This window comes from Prinia subflava, chromosome 1 (assembly GCF_021018805.1).
Source record: "Prinia subflava isolate CZ2003 ecotype Zambia chromosome 1, Cam_Psub_1.2, whole genome shotgun sequence".
NCBI lineage: Eukaryota > Metazoa > Chordata > Aves > Passeriformes > Cisticolidae > Prinia > Prinia subflava.
Genome location: NC_086247.1, coordinates 6734242 through 6754551, shown reverse-complemented (window position 1 = coordinate 6754551; position 20310 = coordinate 6734242). Strand labels below are relative to the sequence as shown.

The following is a 20310-nucleotide window of genomic DNA, read 5'->3' as shown; positions in this document are numbered from 1 at the left end:
TGCCCCTTGACACTGTAATCAGCCATGCAAGAGTTCTTACAACTTGGAGACCTCATTTGATTTTGGCATTTATTTTTGGGGGGATTGTTTTTTATATATCTGTTTGCAACTTTGCCACAGATGCCTGTAATGGTTCTGCTACCGATGCTCAGTACAGGTACATTTGCAGTACTATTTAAAGTTTACCTCATTTTCCATATCCTTCAGCTAATATTTGTGGGATACCGAAGCTATTGTTTGGTTGGATCCTAGCACCAAAGCTTGATAGTTAATTTACACTGTTAGTACCTAGTGTGCGCATATGTAAATAGTTTTTTAGAGTACTACATTTCTAACATTGCTAGTTCTGTCCTCTGGATTTTGGTAAATTATACTTTCAAATCTGCATTTTATGTTACAGATCCACTGTTACACAGCTTACAGAATCCTGTATAGTTGGTCTACAACTATTTAAGTGTCTTCAGGGTAAATTTATATGTTGTTAGTGTTTCATTTGAAGATGACAGTAAAAGGTTGTAGTCTTGTCATTACCATTTTTCACATATATTCTAAAGGAAAGTGAAAGGATGTCTGTTTGACTTGTCCTTTCTTCAAGGCTTGTCTTAAAGACACTTTCCTCTCAAATTGAAGTGCTCTGTTAGCATATTCCTTAAGTGAAGTTCAATTCTGTTGCTACTGAGATTCTACAGCCATTGAGCTGTAGATCTCAAACTCAGTTATAATGCTCTGATTCTTTTCTAGCAGAAATGGATTTCAATGAATAATACTTTTGTTGAAGCACAGCTTTAAAGGCTTTGTCTCAGTGTTGGATGAAACAGTTTCAATAGGCAGCATCCCTGAGATACCCAGGAGAAGTTGAAGCAAAGCCTCAGAAGACTTGCAAAACGAAGTCTAAAACCTGGATCCTAACCTTCCTTTGTAATCTGCAGAATGGTTTTATGATACCAGCCTTGATACATGAAACATCTTGTTGAGTGTGTTTAATTTCCCACTTTTGAAACCTTTATTACTCCTGAATAGTTTCAGTTGAAAAAAAAATTAAAAGTACTAATTTATGCCTTTTTTGCGCCTTATCAGACACGTGAGAACTGGATATAAAACATCTTAAAAAATCTATTTTTAGCTCCATAACAAAATTTTATTTTGTAGAAAACAGCACACTTGTGTTTGCATACAAAAATTCTAGTTTATGCACAGACGTTCCTGTGTGTGGTAAGTAATTTCCGAATGACTGTGGTTTGGCAATTCTTTATTCTCTTTTCTGGATTGTTACTGATTTTTCTTGACTAAATTTTTATTACTCTAGAGTCAAGTAAGGTTTTTCTGGGTGACTGGATGGAATTTGTTCTGAAAGAGCAGTGTCTGTGTTGTCAGCTTTACATTCTTTTCTCATCATTGATCTTGGAGGATACATCTGCTTCCTGTAGCTATTTCTGTTTTTCCCACCTTGCCTCAAGTTTTTGTCCGTAATACAGTTAAAAATTACCTTCAGATGGAATCACAGCACTTGTATATTTTTGTAGAGTTCATGCTGAGCACTTAAACTATTTTGACGTAACCCCTCTTCTGTACAACAAGGGAAAGTGGTGAAACTCTGGTTTTTATTTCTTTGTTCTACTGGAAGGTGTCCTTACTCATGGCAACACAGTTGGAATTTGGTGATCTTTAAGGTCTCTTCCAACCCAAACCTTTCTATGACTCTATACATGCTCATGTACACCTCTAAGGAAATTTTGCAACTAAAGCAGTGTTTCTCAAAAACTTCACACTATGTTACAAATAAAAATAAGATTCAATGATCACTCAATTGTGATGTTTAAAAAACTGAGATGTTTAAGAAAAGTGGATGATAATATCATCTAGAGGATGATAATAAGTCTAAGATTAGGCTAAAAGTTCCTTGATACTGTGGGGTAGCATGGGGGGAACCATTTTGTGTCACTTATGGCTAAAAATCAGTGCTGGAATCACAGAATGGTTTGGGTTGGAAGGGACCCTTTAAAACCATTTCATTTCACCCTCTGCCATGGACAGGACATCTCCCACTATCCCAGGTTGCTCAGAGTCCCACTCTGGCCTTGAACACTTCCAGGGATGGGGCATCTGCAACTTTTCTCAGAAAGTTTGGGCAACCTGTTCCAGTCTCACCATCCTCATTGTAAATTTCTTCATTATGTCTAATCTCAACTTGCCCTCTTCAGCTGAAAGCTGTTGTCCCTTGTCCTATTGGTACAGACTGATAAAATTATACTCTTTCTTATAAGCACCTCCACTTACAGGCCACAATAAGGTAGAGCTGTCTGAGCTGACACCCCAGATTAAGAGAGATTCTATTTGAAAACAATAGTCTCATCAAAGAAATGGCAGATTTCTGATCTATCCTTTCAAGAGGGTATGGAGGGTTTTTTTACTTCTCCATTTATTATTTATGTTTCAGTCTGTGCATGCTGGGGTCCTAATGGTTGAATGACTGTCACTGTCTGGAGAAAATAAAACTGCTACAGAAGCTATGAGAGAGAAGTTGCTGTCTTACAGGTTAGAAGTAAAATGAGCTGGTGTGGATCACTGCTGCAGTCTGTTCACAACTTCCAGATGCTTTCCTGCCAGGTCTGGAATGAACTGGTTTCTTTTTTTGAAGAATATTTTTTTTCTTGAGAACATGTAGGTAGTGAAGTGCAAAAATTCTGTAGCAAAAAACATTTGACAAAGCTAGTTCAGGATCTAGACTAAAGGCAGATACTATTGGTGTTTACTATGTTTTGTTTTAGTTTTGTATTACTGTTGCATGGTATGGCAACAGTGACCATCCTGTCCAGGGAGGTAGAGCCACCTGCAGGGAAACAGAGGAGACAGGCTCTCTTTGTTAAGCAGGAGGATCCATTTTATTCCCCCAGGACCAGGGAGGGAGAAGGCAGAGGAAAGTGAAGAAGACAAGAGGCAGGAGGAGCCTCCTTGTGGGGATTTATCAGGTGCTGTAGGGACGGAGTTTTAGGGTCTGGGTCAGAGGAGGAGTTAATACAGGGAAAGTAAGAGAAGATTTCAGCCTCTTAGAAATGGGAGGATTCCACATATTACAGTTTTAAAATATAAATATGAAATAAAACTTGTGTAAGAGTGTTAACTCAATGGTGGCATTTTTGATTTTTCCAAAAAGGATGAAAAGTCATGAATCTGAATTCTGAGTTGTATCCAGGTATCAGTGGTTTAGTATTTTAAAGTACCAGCACCAAAATAACAGGTCTGTTATTTTCAGATGTCTAATATATAACAAAAGTATTTACTGTTTGAGGAACATTGAATGTAGCTGGCTGTGCTCAAATGAAGATAATATATCAACATCTGGTAACCAAATTTGTTAGATCTATTTATTGAACTGTGTAAATCCCTGCAGATATGTAGAACTATGAATGCTAAAATTAAAAAATTTCAAGTGTTTCCTCATTGAATAATACAGTGTTCAAGAACTGGTCCTAAATTTTGCAAGTGTCTTTTTTTTTAAAGCTATTCTTCCATTTAATGTTTCTGGAGGGAGATAGTGAAAAGGATATTTATACCATAAATTTCCTATTTTTTTGTTTCACTAAAAGTGAAGGAAAGCTGTGAACTGATTCTAGTTATGATTTCATGATCAGAATAATTTTACTAACTGAGCCATCCAGTGATAGGCTAAACTTGAAATAAAAATCAAGTGTGATTCTAGAGCAGAGAGAGTGCTAAATGAAATTATGAAAGTGGCTGTTGCTGAGGGGCAGCTGGAGATGAGTGTGAGATGTGGTCCCTGCTACTGTGGTCAGGGGTGGTAACTTAGTTTGCTGGAAATAAATCCTAGAAACACTGTGGGACTACTAGCAAGTATTCATGTCAAATATTATTGCTAACTAAGGCCGAAGAGGAAGTACCTCAGTTGCATAAGTTGGTGAAATACTATTTTAGTGGGAATCAATGATTAGATTAGTACCTGTGAATTCCTTCTGAACATCCACCAATGTTTTGAGTCTAACATTGTGTAGCACAGTTCTTAGTGATATTACATTTTGGTATTAGATTTTCTTGAGAATGTTTTTACACACAATAAATTCAGGATTTAAACAATGAGATGTTAATCACAAAATTCAATACTTTAGTAATACTGTAAGTGGATACAGTAAAGGTAGACTTTGCATTTGCACATTTTTAGACATTAACCATCTTCTATCATTACTCCAGAGTGTTTACAAATCACCTTAGCACCTTCTGACACTTCTGTTAGAGGCTTTTTCTCCCCTTCTCTAGTGTGTTTTATAAAAATTGTGCTTCAGTTTGTAGTTTCTGTTTCCTCATATACTGAATTGGAATCATAAGTAATGAAATAATGTCATGAGAGGAGAGTTAGATTCCAGCAAAAACAGCTTTCATGACAGGATCTTCAAGGGATGATGTGGTATGTGGATAAAATTAGATTATTCCTCCTGTAGAGAGACAAAAGATATTAAATTAGTTACTGGGATTTGCTTTACTTAGTCTAGTCTGTGGTACCCAGATACAAAAACCTTTTTTCATGCAGAGCTTACAAGATAATTACCCAACTTTGGGAGTAAAATTATTCAGAATTTAACAGTCTAAATTACTTGTGTGTTTAATGGGGAAGGTTAACTTCGTCACTGGATTCACCACTGCCAGATTAATAAATTTGTGAGAATCAAACCCAAAGTGATTATAAAGATGAAACAAATATTTCAAACTTTCTTGAAGTAGTAACAATCTGGCAATAAAATGTTTCTTTGAGAGCCGGGCACCATGGACTCAAGTGCATAGATGAGCATTTTGTTGCTAAAGCCTTTTTGCAAGTGACAACAGCACCTGGCTACGCAATAGGATTTGCTGTGTGTTTACCTCCAATAATTAAGTACTAGTGTATGTTTGATAGAAATTGCAGTTAATAGTTACTCTAAAGTTTTTCTCAAAAAATAGCAAAAAGAAAATCAAATGCTAGTGTCCCGTGCGATGCTCCAGCACTTGTGTGCTGTGGTGTCATACTCTGAGGAGTTATTGGCAAGGACCTTTTTATTTCACCTTTCCTGGAAATAAGACACTTGAACCCTGTTCCGAAGTATTTGCACAATCAAAGTACTCAAAAAGTTTGGGCGGTTCAGTGCTTATTTTTGCATGCCATCCACCTGGATATATGGACTCAGCACTGTAAGAGGTTTTATGGGTTCTTATTAATAAGGGGTTCTTATTGAGGACATTCAAAAGATTTCTGACAGGGACAGAGGTGACACCATGGTAGAGAGAGGGGAAAATAAAGACAAAAAAATACCATTCTTGTATTTTAGAACATGAGCTGGTAGTCAAGGCTGACAATGGGCTGACAAACCAGTTTTGATAATGTGTTACTTGTTACAAAGGCTCTATAATGAAAACTAATCAGCAATCTGGTAGGAAGGACAAGGAGAGTTGGTGGCACCTGAAATTTGGTTTGCAGAAGGATGTCCTTGGGCAAAGAAGCAAGCAGTGGAAGTGGTCTAGGAGCCATGAGAAATTTAATTTGATGGTAAGGTATCTCTGAATGTGATAAAACAGAGCTGGGATAAAATATATAGAATAATTGTTCTAATTATTAGCAGTAGCACAAAGATTCTTTAATTTATATGTGGGATGGTTGTGGAAGGGAAAGGGTGGAGAATAGACCCTCTGTGCAGTTTCTTCAGAGGCTTTGGAAGCAGATGGATACTCTTCCAAAGTTGTTGATTAGGAGATGAAAAGTCCAGGAAAGAACAAAATTTCAAAATCAGTTTAATTCAGTTTTGTTCGGTCCTGTGTCTGGTCACCAGAGAGGGGCCCAGCACCTCCTGTTCCACTGCTCCCCTTCAGGAAGGTGTAGATTGTGCTGAGGGCACCCCTCACCCTTCTCCATTCCTCTGATGTTTCTGTTGGATCCATCAGATAAGCCTCAGTTGTCATTTGTAGCATGAAGTGCCTTAATCTACTTAATTGTTCCTGTTATGTGAACAGTTCTAGACTGCTTGTCATCTTTGACATAGTTTCTGATGCACTTGCAGTTATTTCATGTTTGGGGTTTTTTTAATTAGGAAAGAAGCTGAACTTAGGAATTTAGGAACCAATTCTGTGAATATACATAGTTGAGTAGTGAAGTTTTATGTGTATTCTTATGTTTTCTAAAATTGTATTTTTTAGTGTCCTGACCTCTGGGCCAATCTTAATTCTAGATGTTCTATAGGCAGTCATAGTGCAGAACCATATTATTTCTGTAATGGTAGGATATATAAATTTATATATTTGTGTATGTATTAACTCCCAAGTGTTCCCTCTTGAAGGCTGGATTTTTTAGCTTTTTTCTTTTCTAAAACATTCAGGCTGGGATTCAGCTATGGATTAGAGTAGGTGTCTGAACCTCTGTTGCAGTTTATTGAAAAATAGTGCACGTACTTTTATTTGTTCCTTTTGTTCTGTAATTTGTCTCTAAAGCATTGGCAGCACTATCCAGTGGATTACTGTAAGAACAGTTCTACCATGAGAAACTTGTTCAGTTATTCTTGATTGTGTAGCAAAATCTTAATGTGCATGTAGACATTCATATTGATTTTGACATACAAATTGATTTGCACTGGTGATTGAGACTTACCCTGGGAGGTTTCCTGATTCTGGGACAATTGAAGGATTTCAGTTATCTTGGACCTGCTTTTCTCTGAGTATTCTGTTTTATCAGGATTCCTCCTTTGAGGTTAGAGTTGGGTTCAGCCTTTCAAGCAATAGTTCTTTTAAAATCTGTTCTAGCCGTACTGAGCTCCTATTGCCCTTTCTCAAGCTTTTTCTTGGTAATTTTTTGTGTATCTGCTCTGACTTCACACAGAATTGCTGTCTCCCAATATCACATTTTACTCTTTTAAGCATTTTTAAACATAATTTGTGTAGCTGCCCTTTTCAAATTAAGCAATACCTGAACAGATCTGTTGTTTTTGCAGAGGTGTGCAAAGGCTCCTGTTCAAGTGGTTCCTCAATATTTTGAGTCTGTTCATTGTAAATGTACATCAAGCTTCTTTAGTTCCCCTATAACTTCTTTAGAAATAATAATGAAAAGCACATGCAATTTACAGTATACAAACTTTTATATGAGTTTAAAGAAATAACAATTTACAGTTTCTAGAAATTTCCTCTTAGCATCATAACCTGATACAACTGAAATCTGTTTGGTGCTGATGGAACTCTCCTGTCACTGGGTTTTCTGTCTTGGTGCTTTTCCAGTCTCCTCCAGCCTGGTGCAGTAACCATGAGAACCATATATGTCAGATTAAAATATCCTGCAGGAGGAATGGACAAAGTTATGAAAAGTTAAGATCATAAATGATCTCATAATACAAGAGAAATATTATTTCCCACCCATCACCATTCCAATCCTATTAACTGTTTTTTGAAATGCAGAAAAGACCTCATCATATGGATCTGGTTTTCTGATTTCTTCTCAAGAATTAAATCTATGCTCCCTTGAAAAACTGTACCTTTTTCCTTCCCTTAAATGTTTGTCCATGTTTTCAGCATATCCCATTTCCTGCTTTCACGTGCACCCTGCCTGAAGGATGCTGTCATGATTATGCCTAGTGATTCTTGAATCTTTTTACTAACCTTTTTCTTTTTTTCTTTTTTTTTTTTTTTTGGCTTGGTATTGACTATAGTCTATGCCATTAGGTTCACTTTCCTTTCTCTGGCTTCTCTTGGAAAGTATCACATTTGCTATTTCTTTATATTACTTTAGCAGGCTGTGTCTGGGAATTTCACTGCTCACCCCTGCCCCACTACAGTGAAGTCAAATAAGCAGCTGGTACCCTGTCCTGAGGAGGCATTCTACAGATTAGCCAAAACCAAGTAATAAAGCACAGTTTTAAATCACTCACTGTCTAAGCTTGTTTGAAATACTTTTTGACTGTGTTTTGATCCGTAATTAAAATAATAAAATCTATTCTGGTTGTATCTTTATATATTTTGCATTCCTCATTTGGTGATGCAGTTTTTGAACTACTGCTTGTTTGTGGTAAAATGATTGCCTTGTTTTCTGATTTGTTTATTGATGTGAAATTATGCAGCTTGTATGAAATGGAATAGGAAATCATGAGGCCAAATCTGAATCTTTATAATACTGTTTAAGTTGGGAATATTTTTCTGACATCAGGAAATTTTTACTCAGTTACTGTTCTTAAGATTAATTAGATAATGGCTTAGTAGGTAGAAAGACAAGGTAGAGCTTGTGCCTTGTTTCCTTCTATGTATCTGCTAGAGTGTATGATGAGGGTCTGACTTCTTTGGAACAATTCTGTTTGCCAACCGCAGTCATTGAGACTCAATTACAGCTCATGGGTTGAAACGATCTCCCATCTCCCTTTAAAAGGAGATGTCTATTAGCAATGTTTTAGATGTGCTGCTTAAAAGAGAGTAAATTATGCAAATTTGTAACAGATTGTACCTCTAAGTCTCTCCCTTTACTATAGGGAGGCAGGAGAAAAAGCCACTTCTAAACAGATCAAATGTTTTTTGAAAACTGGTTCAACTGAAGTCTCATATTTTTCATCCATATGTTAAATGTCCAAAGTAACGGAATGCAAGTTAGTGCTTATAAAACTTTAAGAATTTTTAGACCAAATATACTGTTATTTAGTGTTCTTAAATATATGTAGGACATCAGGTTATATCCTATGATCACCATGCAAACAGATGGAAATCTCTTCAGAAGCAGAAGGAAATGTATTTTTTGTGACCCACTCGGTATCTCAGACCCACTGTGCTTTTTGGGTTGTGTTCAGAGGCTTGCACGGGATCAGAAGGGAGTGGCAACTGATCTTGTGTGCAGGGTTTGAGTATGATATAGCCTGACACCTTCAAATGAAGCTGTTATTCTGTGCGTGTGATTTCAGAAGTCAAATTCCAGTGAAGTTGATTCTAGCAGATTGTTTTTTGGGTGTGTCTGCCTATGTGAGAATGATTCAAGTCAGTGCGAGGTTCGTCACTGGATCCCATGTCTCATTTGTATCTCCCAGCATTTTTTGCATAACGTGTGTAATCGGATTTAAACCTACAGAGAAATTACAAACTCTAAGTCTCTTTTAGACTTTTTCTGGCTGTAGCAAAGCGACACTGTCATGATGTGTGGGAGGGAGGTGTTGGAAGCGAGGCCCTGGGTACAGTGTTTAATGGTGAATGATCCGTGTGTTCACAGGGGCCGTGGGGGAGTGCCTCCACCACCAGCAGGAGTGCCCAGAGGGGCACCAGCTCCCCGGGGAGTCCCTCCCAGCAGAGGACCAGTCAGTCGGAGCCGGGGACTTCTGGCACCCAGAGCCCGAGGAGTTCCTCCCCCGGCAGGGTACCGGCCCCTGCCGCCGCCCCCGGCGCAGGAGACCTACGGGGAGTATGTAAGTGGAGCTGGGGATTGCTGTGTGTGTCATTCTGCAGAGGGCAGATCCCTTCACAACTCTGTACAGTCTGTAATTAGCATCTAATTAAGTCCTACACCCAGCAGCTCTGACAAATGTGGTCATCTCCCTTTGCTATTTCAGACTTGAACTGTTAATTTTTTTAAAAAAAATCATATTTTATGTATATACCACCACAAAGACATTTACAGTGCATTTGGCAAAATAGTTATGTACCTCTTAAATGTTGAATATTAGGTTTCTGCTTTCCAAAAACTCTGAAAAATCACAATATTGTAGACTTCTAATTCTCAACTTAAAACAGAATAATGTTCTGATCTTTCTTCCTAAGCCTATTTTTGTGGTCATACAGTTATTTAATGATTAGACAAGTAAAATAGTTTTATGAAAGCTTTAGAACTAATCCTAAAATTTTAACAATGGACAGTGTATCTCAATAAGGTGTACATATTCATCTTGATTTTATTGTGTTAAACATTAGAATCCTATCAAAATACTTTTTATGTTGTATATGACAAAATTATGCAGTTATGAATTGTTAGGAAAAACTTAAACTGAACTTAAAGAGCAGTAAGATTGAGAAAAAAGATCATTAAATCAAAACTATAGTGATAAAAATGAATTTAGTCTTAGAGAAAAAATAATACCTTCAAGGACAAAGCTTTTAATGCTTTATATATACTAACGGTTTTAGTGTGCCCTCTTTACAGCCAGGTATGTCTGGACTTTTTCTGTTGTTTACACTATCAAAAAAGGAGATTCTGCATTCCTGGTTTTGCTATTTAGATATTTCTTACTTTACTGTAAACCTTTCTTTCACCTGCCTTCGCTTCTGTTCTAAAGAGCCCCACCAAAAATCATCTACATCAAATACCAGGGTTTTTTTTTCATTTTGGCAGAAGCACAGTTTTCTATATAACACTTGTAGCTTTATTAAGGAAGAAGTTTAATGTTGTTAATGTAAACATTTATGCATATAGCTGAACCATTCAGAAGAAGTTAATGTAGTTCATTAATTTTGAAGAAGAATAACAACATGTCTAAATTTCCCCTGGCTATACTTGACTAGTCAAAGTGGGTACTGCAAATAAGTGGTTCTCTCACAATGCTTTCAAAGGAATCAGTCCTCACTGAACAGCCTGTTTCCAGGACATACATTCTAGAACACATAGAGAGATGGTGAAATATAAAACTCTTTTGGGTAACTTCATATTTATATATAATCTGCTATTTATAGCATGTGTCTATAGAAGTGGTATGGAAATAACAGCTGTTTGCCTCAGTATCCTGAAGTATGCTTCACTTCTGGGAGAATAATTAGAAAAAAGCACTGTACAGAAAAAGAGTGCTGTGCTAAATAACTTGTAAAAATAATTTTCTTTAGAACTGGATCACTTATCTTCCAAAAAAGATACTTTAGCTGGAATAGATATAGTTAGATAGATGGATATAGTCCTTGAAGCTGCAGTTGATAAAGCAGTACTAGATGATCTAGTTTTTCTTTAGAAGAATGTTTAGCAGGTACCATGGGGTATTGCATTTCGGTGTTAAATTTGATGCTCGGTATTTTTACCTGTCCATTTGCAGTACATTATCTAAGTGCCTTAACCATGTCTTTTACAGGTTGAGGGAGCATGGTAGGAGTCAGTAGTAGTATTTTCTGCCCCTTCTTGACTCATTCCTATTTAGTCATATCTAATACTAAAGCATTAGTTTGCAACCTGAGCATATAAGGTCTTATTGATTGAGAAATGTGTAGAATGAGAACATCAGAAAGACTAGGGGGTTTCATAAGTTATTTTAAGCACCATCAAAGCTTTGGAGACTGAGATATGCAGAGAGGTTTCTCTGTAACCTCTTAGAAGTGGATTGGGTTTTTGTAGCCACGTTTTGGTAGCAGAGGGATGCAGGAGTGGCTTCTGTGAGACGTTTCTGGAAACTTCACCCATATTCAGCAGAGCCAGCTCCAAGGCTGTCCTGCTCCTGGCCAAGCCAAAGCCCAGCAGCAATGGTGGTGCTGCCTCTGGGATAATGTATTTAAGAAAGAGAGGGGGAAAAAAACTGGTCTGGAGCAGTCTGTCCCTTAAGGACTTCACCTCGTTGAAGGGGTCTACACTGGAACAGCTCATGAAGAGCTGCAGCTCAAGGGAGGGACTTGCACTGGAGAAGTTTGTGTTGGACTGTCTCTGTGGGTGGGATCTGATGGTGGAGCAGGTGAAGAATGGGAGGTGTCCTGTCCCTGGGGAGGAACAAACAGAGATAAGGTGTGATGAACTCACCACTCAGCCCCCATTCCCATCCCCCTGCATTGTTGTGAGGGAATGAGTAGAGAATTTTGGAGTGAACCTGAAACTGGGAAAGAAAGGAAGAGTGCAGGGGAAGGGGTTTTGAAATTGAGTTCTTATTTCTCATAAACTTATTCTGATTTCATTGGTAATAAGCTAATTTCCCCCAGTTGCATCGTTTCTGCCTGTCACAGTAACTGGTGAGTGATCTCTCTCTGCTCTTATCTTGAGCCATGAGATTTTTGTTATGGTTTCTCTCCCCTGTCCACCTGAGGAGGGGAGTGACAGAGCAGTTTTGTTGGGCACCTGGTGTCCAGTAAGGGTCAACCCACTACAAGAAGACTTTCCATTGAGGATTGGGAAGACCTGAATATCCATGAAGCTTAGGCTTACAAGCCTTTGCTTTGTACTTATTAAACTAATGTGAAATTGTGCAAGTCCAGGAGGAAGCAAACTGTGTGTGGATGGAAGCTTTGAACCACTTGCTTCTGTAACTGTGAATATCTCACAGATGATTTAGGGCTTTCAGTATGTAAAGTCCTTGCCCATTTCCTCTGAGCGCTAAATCTACCTTGTTACAGACAATGAATTAAAAGCAGCTTCCTTTTTCCTTCACTGCTTTGCTAACTCTGTGTAGTCCTTGAAACCAATGAATTTTTAACATCTCTGACTAACTCAGTTCTGCCTCCTACTTATCCTCATATCTCTTCTTCCTCTTCTTGATTAACTAGCTGGTTTTTTTAAAGTTATCATCAAAATGGGAAGGGGAATGCCTATTTCATTCTGAAAATTTTCATTCTGAAAATTTTCATTCTGAAAAAATACTTCTGGAGGCAGTATTTCCATGGGAAAAATAGCACAGGCATGAAGTGGTTAATTTGAGATGCATTTTAATGTGGGCTTAAGATAAAGAAAACTCTGAACATTGCTGTCCTGTGTTTAGAGCCCACAGGGAAGTGTTCCAGAACTTTGTCCATTACTGAAAGCTCTACTCAGAGTGAGCTGCCTCTGTCTTCTGTCAGCTTTCTGGGGTCTTCGCATTGATGGCCGTTGAGTGCTTTGGCTTTCTCTGCAGGAGTCACACAACATACTGGACTAGCAGCAATATTTGCACATCTTTCCAGTTCAATATAAGTAGTTTTCCCACTCCACTGTTGCCAGTCTCAATTGCATATGAGTCTCAGCTAGAGGACTCATTCCTCTGTGAGCCCACCACACTGTTAGTACCATGATGAAGCTCTTGAAGCCACTAAATGACAGTTTCTTATCATTTTCTCTGATGACTGACTCTTCAATAGCTGTAGCATCAGCTTAGATAGAAAAAATTCTGGCCTCTACAGCCAGGCAGGCTTATAATCACTGTCCTCACCTCATTGGTGTAGTTGCTATGATAAACTTTCTCTGAAAACTTTACAGGACTCTCATTTTTCTTTCCTCAACTGCTCAGGTCAGGAGAAAACCCGTTGTGACATGTGAAGCATAGCCAGGATTATTTTTGTTATAGTTGGATAAGGGATCCATACTGGGTGCATGCTACATTTGTTGAAGCACTTACAGATGGTTTCAAGAACCTTTTTCTCAAAATTAAATGTGAATTTTTCTCTACTCATTGAACTATACTGTGTAATAGATAAAAATATGTTTATGGTTTTTTTAAGCTGACAACTTATTCCACTGAGGTACAAAATAGAAACTGTATTTAACTACTAGCTGAAAATTTTAAGCTTTTCCACAATTTTCCAATAAGCAGGAAATTGGTAACAGTGTAAGGTCAATTCCTTAGCAAATGTTGAGTCAAACATAGGTTAGAACAGAACTGCTCAGTCTCAGTTACTCTCTCATAACATTTGCTACTCTTGGCCTCGTCCTGCTGTTGTCTTCTTAGCAGCTTCCAACCTCTGAGGCTTTTTTCTATATTAGCAACACAGCAGTGGGACTGAAGCTTTTTAAGAGTGGATTTTTATTTGATGCTGTTTCCCTTTCACAAAGGCAAATATTTTGCAAATATTCTGCCAGTCTTTCACTTCTGTACTTCACATGAATATATTTGTGATGTTGCTGTGTCAAGTCCTGTTTTGGCTGCTTAATTGTGTTAAATGCAAAGTGAGTTTTAGCTGAGTTCATAATCAGATTTTTAGGCATTAAGAACTTTTAAACATGGATTTAAAACTTGTTACTCTGGCAGTGTGGAATATCTACACTAAAAAAATAACTCATCAGTCTAGCATGTTGTGGCCAAAACTTGCTTCAACTACTTGGGAAGACAGATCTAAATATTCCTCCCTGTTCTGGGGAAGATTTGTGGCAGAGCTTTATTTCTGGCTTTGGCCAAGCTATTGATGTTTTCTGGTGTTCAGACAAGGGTTAACTCAGTGTCAGAGTTTTCTGATGCACTGACTACATGTATAATTTCTAGCAGCTTCCAGGACATTGCTTTGTGTAATAAAGATTGGAACTGAGATGGAATGTCTACCAGTAAGAGACCAAGGGAGCCTTTCTAATGTTAAGTAAATTGTAACTTGAAAAAGAGCACTGTGAATTCTTTCCAATTAGATTAAGATTGTTTTAACTTGGATACAGATACAGCCCCCCCACAAAAGGGTGTACAGAATAGTCAGATGTGGAAAAGTTACTGATAACAACAAACTTCAAAGCCTACTCCTCCAAATCTACATTTGTTATTTCTTCTTTCTGCAAAACCATAAAGGTTAGGGACGTTTTTAAGTTTTATAATTCCTGAAGCATTCATTGGTGGATATTTCCAGAAATACATTGCTTTAACTGATGAACAAAGCAGACTTCAGACTCAGGCTTGTATTTCTCACACTGAGTCTGTATTGTGAGACTATAACTAGCACTGTATGTGTACTGTGAAGTACATGTGTATTACAGATATTAAAATACTATGAGATTACACTTGTCCTGTTTCCCATGAGAAATGAGGAAGACCCAAAACATTACTATAACCTGTCTAACAAGATCTCACCCAAAATAGTGAGCAGATGCTGTGTTGCTGTCTCTATTTGTGAGTGAAATCTCAGTATTTTTCTGGTAGCGAAAGGCCTGTGGTTCAAGTTCCTCTTACAGTTATTCTCGTGGTTCTCTCTGGACATGATGTGCTGACCACCAGGATACTGTCCCAGCATACACAGTGCTTTCTGTCCTTTTGGTTTTGCAGGAAATCCTACAAATTTGGTAAGCCTTAGGAAAGTTGATTCACAAATAATATCTGTCTGGATGGCTAAGAAATCAATTTCATGATCCAGTGATTATTACAAAATATGAATGTAGGTATCCATAGAGGAAAGAATGATTGCAGTGTTACTGTTTACAGAGGAGAGCCTGTTCCACTGAAAAACCTATAGCCTGTTATTCACTTCCCTAGGAATTTGCCAGTGCAAATTCTGTTTTAATCTCTGGCCTTAGGCTTGAATTTCCTGTCTCCCTATTGAGATCATAATTAATTTAGATTTTTGAAAAACTGAAAATTAGGATTAATGTGGAAGCAATTTCTTGGAGCTATTAATACACTGCTGATTTTGCGTGGTGAACTGTTTTCAAGGTAGAGTTTCCTCATTAACATTCACTTGCTGTTTGAGGTCGAAGGTAAGATCTGTAGGAAAAAAAGAGAAAAATGTATGTGTATCTCCATATAAAAAGACCCCTTTTTTTTCACAAATAGAGACTTCTTGAAGTTGAGGTAGCAAAGTATTAGTGAAAGTAAGGGCTAGTCCAGATGACATGAGACTTTGAAAAGAATTTAGATTCTTAAATGGAGTTCAAGTATAATTTCAGTGTCACTTTGGAAGGTTTACACCATGTTTTAATTTACCATGGTCTTCTGAATGTTGATAGCTTCCTAATGTGCAGCATTTAAATCAGTGAGTTTATTTGCTTAGTTGTTTTGAATATGAAGCTTTTTGTTTGGGTTCCTGGGAAGGGCTTGAATTAGCTTCAATCTCTAAGAACTTGAGAAATTATCTTTCGTCTATGCTGTCCCCGTTCCCCTTTGTGGATAATGTTGGGGTTTCCATTTAGGTATTGCTCCATTTGTTAAGCAGTTTGTTCACTGAGTTCTGGCATTTTAGAAATACTAGCACTGTTCTTAAATTCAGGGGGAATTTGTGTAAGGCTTTTGGAAAGCAAATTCATAACATCAAAACATTATTTCTTGGCTTTTTCTTCCCAATACAATGGTATTTTCATAGTAAACAGGACAAGCAAGAAGAAATAAATGTGGAAAAAAAAACCCCTTTCATATTTTAAGCCCTTCAATTAACTGTTTTGTTTAATTTCAAATATTGTATCTTCTCTTGGGTTTTCAGGATGAGATGGAGAGAAAATGGAAAATATTTCCATTTTCCCAGGAACTGGGGTGACATTGGCTATAGAAAAAGTGAAGTGTTTTCAAGAAAAGGCCAAACAGCTTTTCCCCTTGCCTAATTCAATATTCACCTACTAAGTTCCTATAAAATTCTTTTCCAAGTATTTTAGTTTAAGCTGCTTATCTGAAACTTGGTATTACTGAATGAGTCCTCCTGATTCTGACATTGCTCCCTGCTGTTGTGTATAGAAAACCAGACTTGTTTTGGTCTGACAGTAATTTGGTTTAAACGTTGCTGTCTATATTCATTAGCAAATCCTCAGGGTTTTTTTGAAGTGCATGAAAACAGTCCACTCCTGCATCTCTCATTCTAGGAAAACCTTATTTGTTCTGGTTGGATATGCACTAGGCTCCTTCTGGATGAAAACAGATGAAAATCTCCAAAATATGAGCTTACAGTCTGTGCATGTTTGCTGCTAATGTCCTTGATGTTGGTACTCAGACTTAAGATGGTTGTAGCTACCCATATTTGTTTTGATTGCCCCATATTCCCTGTTGATTAAATGAGGGTGGGATGTTTTTCCCACGTAACAAAATGTCTGTTCCTTCCATTTACAGTTCTAATTTGCCAAAAGAAGTGCATTGCACTGCACTGATATTGTTTTGTGTTTTCTCCTTCAAGTTAATCTGTGCACAAACCTTTTTAATTTCTTTTAATTTGATAGTTTTTATCTAAAAGAAATATGTTCCTTTATCTTCCTCTTTATCCCAGTGTTCTGGGATAAAGTAGTGGTATAAGTATTAATTTCAGAGAATGATGAGGAAAAGAAATTGTGTAAAAAGAAAACATTTTAGCTGCAGAGGTAACGGCCTTATTTTTTTTCCCTTGGATGGATTTCCTTAGATGAGAACAGCTGGAAAATTGATTTCTTATTGATTTCATGATCTTTTTTCCCAGTACCACAAATGGCCTTTTTGTTAAAGGCCACTTTTACCCTCTTCTTTCTTCCTGTTTCTCTGTCTCGTTCTTTGAAACGTTGTTCATTTTCCTTAAAGAGGGTGCAAACAGTAGTCTATCATTGTCACTGCCAGCAGATTACAATTTAAAACCACCATTTCCTGTTCTCCACTTGCAAGGGTTTGCTCAGAGTACTGTTGTAATTAAAAAGCACTGATGAGCAAGGCTTAGCATGATTTATAATGTTTTGGGGACTGCAGAGGTTTTGGCAAAGATTGCTTTTATCATTTTTTGACCCGTTTTAGTAACTTAATATAGTCAAAGGGTGCATATTTACACATTGCCTTTGATTCTATTAATGGAAAATGCCTGTACTTTACACAGAGCAATTACAGCTACCAGTGCTTCTCTTTGGATTTATTTCAGCTGTGGGCACCATCACTGAGGCCACTGCAGGCAGAAGCTCTCTTTAAGTAGAATCTTATAGGTTGTCTTAATAAAGTATTTTATTAATAAGCTTTGACATTTTACAGAGTAATTTCACTTTCTTTTCAGATGATCTGTGTTGTTACTCCAGCTTTTCTGTTAATTTGGGGGAAGATTCTTAAGCCTAAAGTCAAGACAGTTGCTCTTGATACCTTTCTGGTGGACACTTCAAATGTTGGGTGATAAATACCTGTAGTTTAAAAAGACTTCAGCATTTTCAGCTCTTTTTCCCCTGCATTTCTGTTGTAAGCACAGACTGTTCAGCACACTTGCTGCCTTTTGATCTGACTAATCTGATAAGAATTAAGTTTTCTAGGTTATCCTGAAAAGTAGAATAATGAATAACAAAGAGAAGGCTTCTGTTCATGAAATGAAGACATGATCTGGTGTGGGCTTTTGGGTTTCAAAGTGGGAGATGAACTATGGGTTCACCAGTAAACTCTGTAATATGTGAGTACATTTAGGAGAAGCTATTCATAGATGTATGTAGTATGAATAGAGAGGGAAGTCCATTGTATTACATTTAGTACGTGGAAGGAATACAGACAACTGTCATTCATGTGAAGAATAATGGCTTTAAATATAAAAGTGGATGCTTTTATAAGTTCCTGAAAGATGCCCAAAAATCAGCAGGAAAAATGTAATGAAAAGGTTTTTATAAAGGTATAATTCTTTTGTGATTACATAGAAAGAAATCTGTATAGCAATGCTTGGGCTTAGTAGAATGTACTTAGTACAAAGGTGTACTTTAGTACAGCTTTCTGTGCATGTAAGTTTGGTTCTGTCTGTTTTCATTATGTATGTGTAAAACTGGTACTTACTTTCATTTAAGTTAGCATGGTATTTTATAGCGCTGAAATATGCCAGATGGCCAAGGATATTTCACCTAAATATTAAATAAAGTTAAGGAAAACATTCACTGACATCACTAGAGGTCTGATTCATAAAGAAAATACTCAAGTAGTGGGGATTTAAAGTGTAAAAATTCTGTAGTGGTTGACCTTATTTGGTAACCCCCTGAAAGAGAAAGTTTTCAAATACTGCATGACTAAGAGCAAATACTGTCAGACCTAGTTCAGGGAAAGCTCTGAAACATACTTCAGCTGCTCCTGCCTAATTGCTACTTCAAAGAAATCGTGCAAAGCAAACACATATTTTGGAATTTGAATCTCTTATTTCTTAACAGAACAAGCTATTGAGAGCAAACCCATTTTATTTTTTATTACATATTTATTTATCTTGTTTTTAGTGTAAACTTTGAGGTTTATAACTATAAATATTAGGGAAGAATTCTTTCCTGTGAGGGTGGTGAGGCTCTGGCACAGACTGCCCAGAGAAATTGTGGCTGTGCCATCCCTGGAAATGTTCCAGGCCAGGTTGGCTGGAAATCTGAGCATCCCAGTCTAGTCTGGACACATGGAAGTTGTCCCTGTCCATGACAGGGGATGGAACATGATGATCATTAAGGTCCCTTCCAACCCAAGCCCTTCTGTGATTCTATGAAATACATCAGAAAAGATAATTGATCTATTTAAGCACATTATAGTACTCTCAAAAGCTCAGGCTGACAATTTTAATTCTGACAGGAGTCCCACATATAAACCACAAACCAGAAATCTTTGCAACCAAGGCTTTTAAGAGCCACCATCAATAATATCATAATGCAGGGGCTAATCTCAGTGGTTGTCAACTTATTAGCACATGGAGTGGTGAGCAGTGATGAATCCTAGGCAAAAATCCTCTGGTAAACAAGTGCTAATAAAAGATATAGTTTGGTCTCATCCAGAATGGGCCTCCCCCAAATTTTCCTTTTGTTCTGCTGGACATCTTATGAAGAATCTTCTCATTTCAAATTTATTTTGTTCCTCTGTTTTCAATAAGTCATAGAAACACCATAAGTTCAAATTAGTCACTTACCATCTTTCTTTCATGATCTATTTTTTCAGTGAAATACTTAACATAAATGTGAATGAGAGGACTGATTGCTCAAGAGGTCTCTGATGATCCTGTAGGGGCAAAGCTTTCCTAACACATTAAAAGCTTAATTTCAATCCTCCACTTTCAGTTGTTGCCACTGCTGGATGTGTCCAGTTTGAAGTTTGGAAGCCTTTCTCAGGGTGACTGGTTCACAGCTGGGAGACTCTATGAGAAGAGACCAAATGTCATGTAAATGTTCTGGAACAGAGCAAAGAAATTGGCTCAGGCAGCTTATGCTGTTGGTCAGGGTCTGTATTGTTAACAGATGTCTGTGTATTGCATCAATAAGTAATAAAATGCCTGTTTGGAATCAGTGCCAGGAGGCAGTGGGGTTGGGGTTTAGTCTGTGGCTTATCAAGAGAAACCCATATCTGATGGGCAAGAAAATCCTGAGTCTGTTTTAATTTTTAGTTTCAGGGCAGTGAATTAATGAAAGAGAAAATGCATTTCCTTTTGGGAGAGACTAGTTATTCATGGATCTCCATGCAACTGACAGTTGAAAGAATCTTAGTTTCTTCTTCCAAACCAATGAATAAACTCACTCAATTGTGCTGTCAAGTGTTCACAGACACCCTTCTCCTAATCACTGCTGGTAAACCATCATGTGCACTGATCTAGCAGTGGTGAAGCTCTGTTGATAGGCAGGTTGCCTGTTTTCCATAGAAGTAATTTCAAATGACTGGAAAAGTTGCTATAGAAAGCTGTTAGATTCCCATCATTGGAAATGTTTTCTGCTAGAGTTAAACAATCCATCCATCATTTGTCGTTCCTATCTAAATTGATACTGATTGTTGGTTTTGTTTTCTGTCACTGCAGAAAGATTCTTAAATGTTCCTTTTCATGAAAATGTTGGTTCTT

At 37.4% G+C, this 20310-nt stretch overlaps 1 protein-coding gene across 1 annotated transcript in view; it reads left to right on the top strand.

Moving 5' to 3' along the window:
- Positions 1–20310, top strand: part of KHDRBS3 (KH RNA binding domain containing, signal transduction associated 3) — an 87452-nt gene that overhangs the window by 46843 nt on the left and 20299 nt on the right. Inside the window, exon 6 of the mRNA XM_063408704.1 lies at positions 9209–9401. Within this exon, the coding sequence (XP_063264774.1) occupies positions 9209–9401 (193 nt within the window). The remainder of the gene's footprint in view (positions 1–9208; positions 9402–20310) is intronic.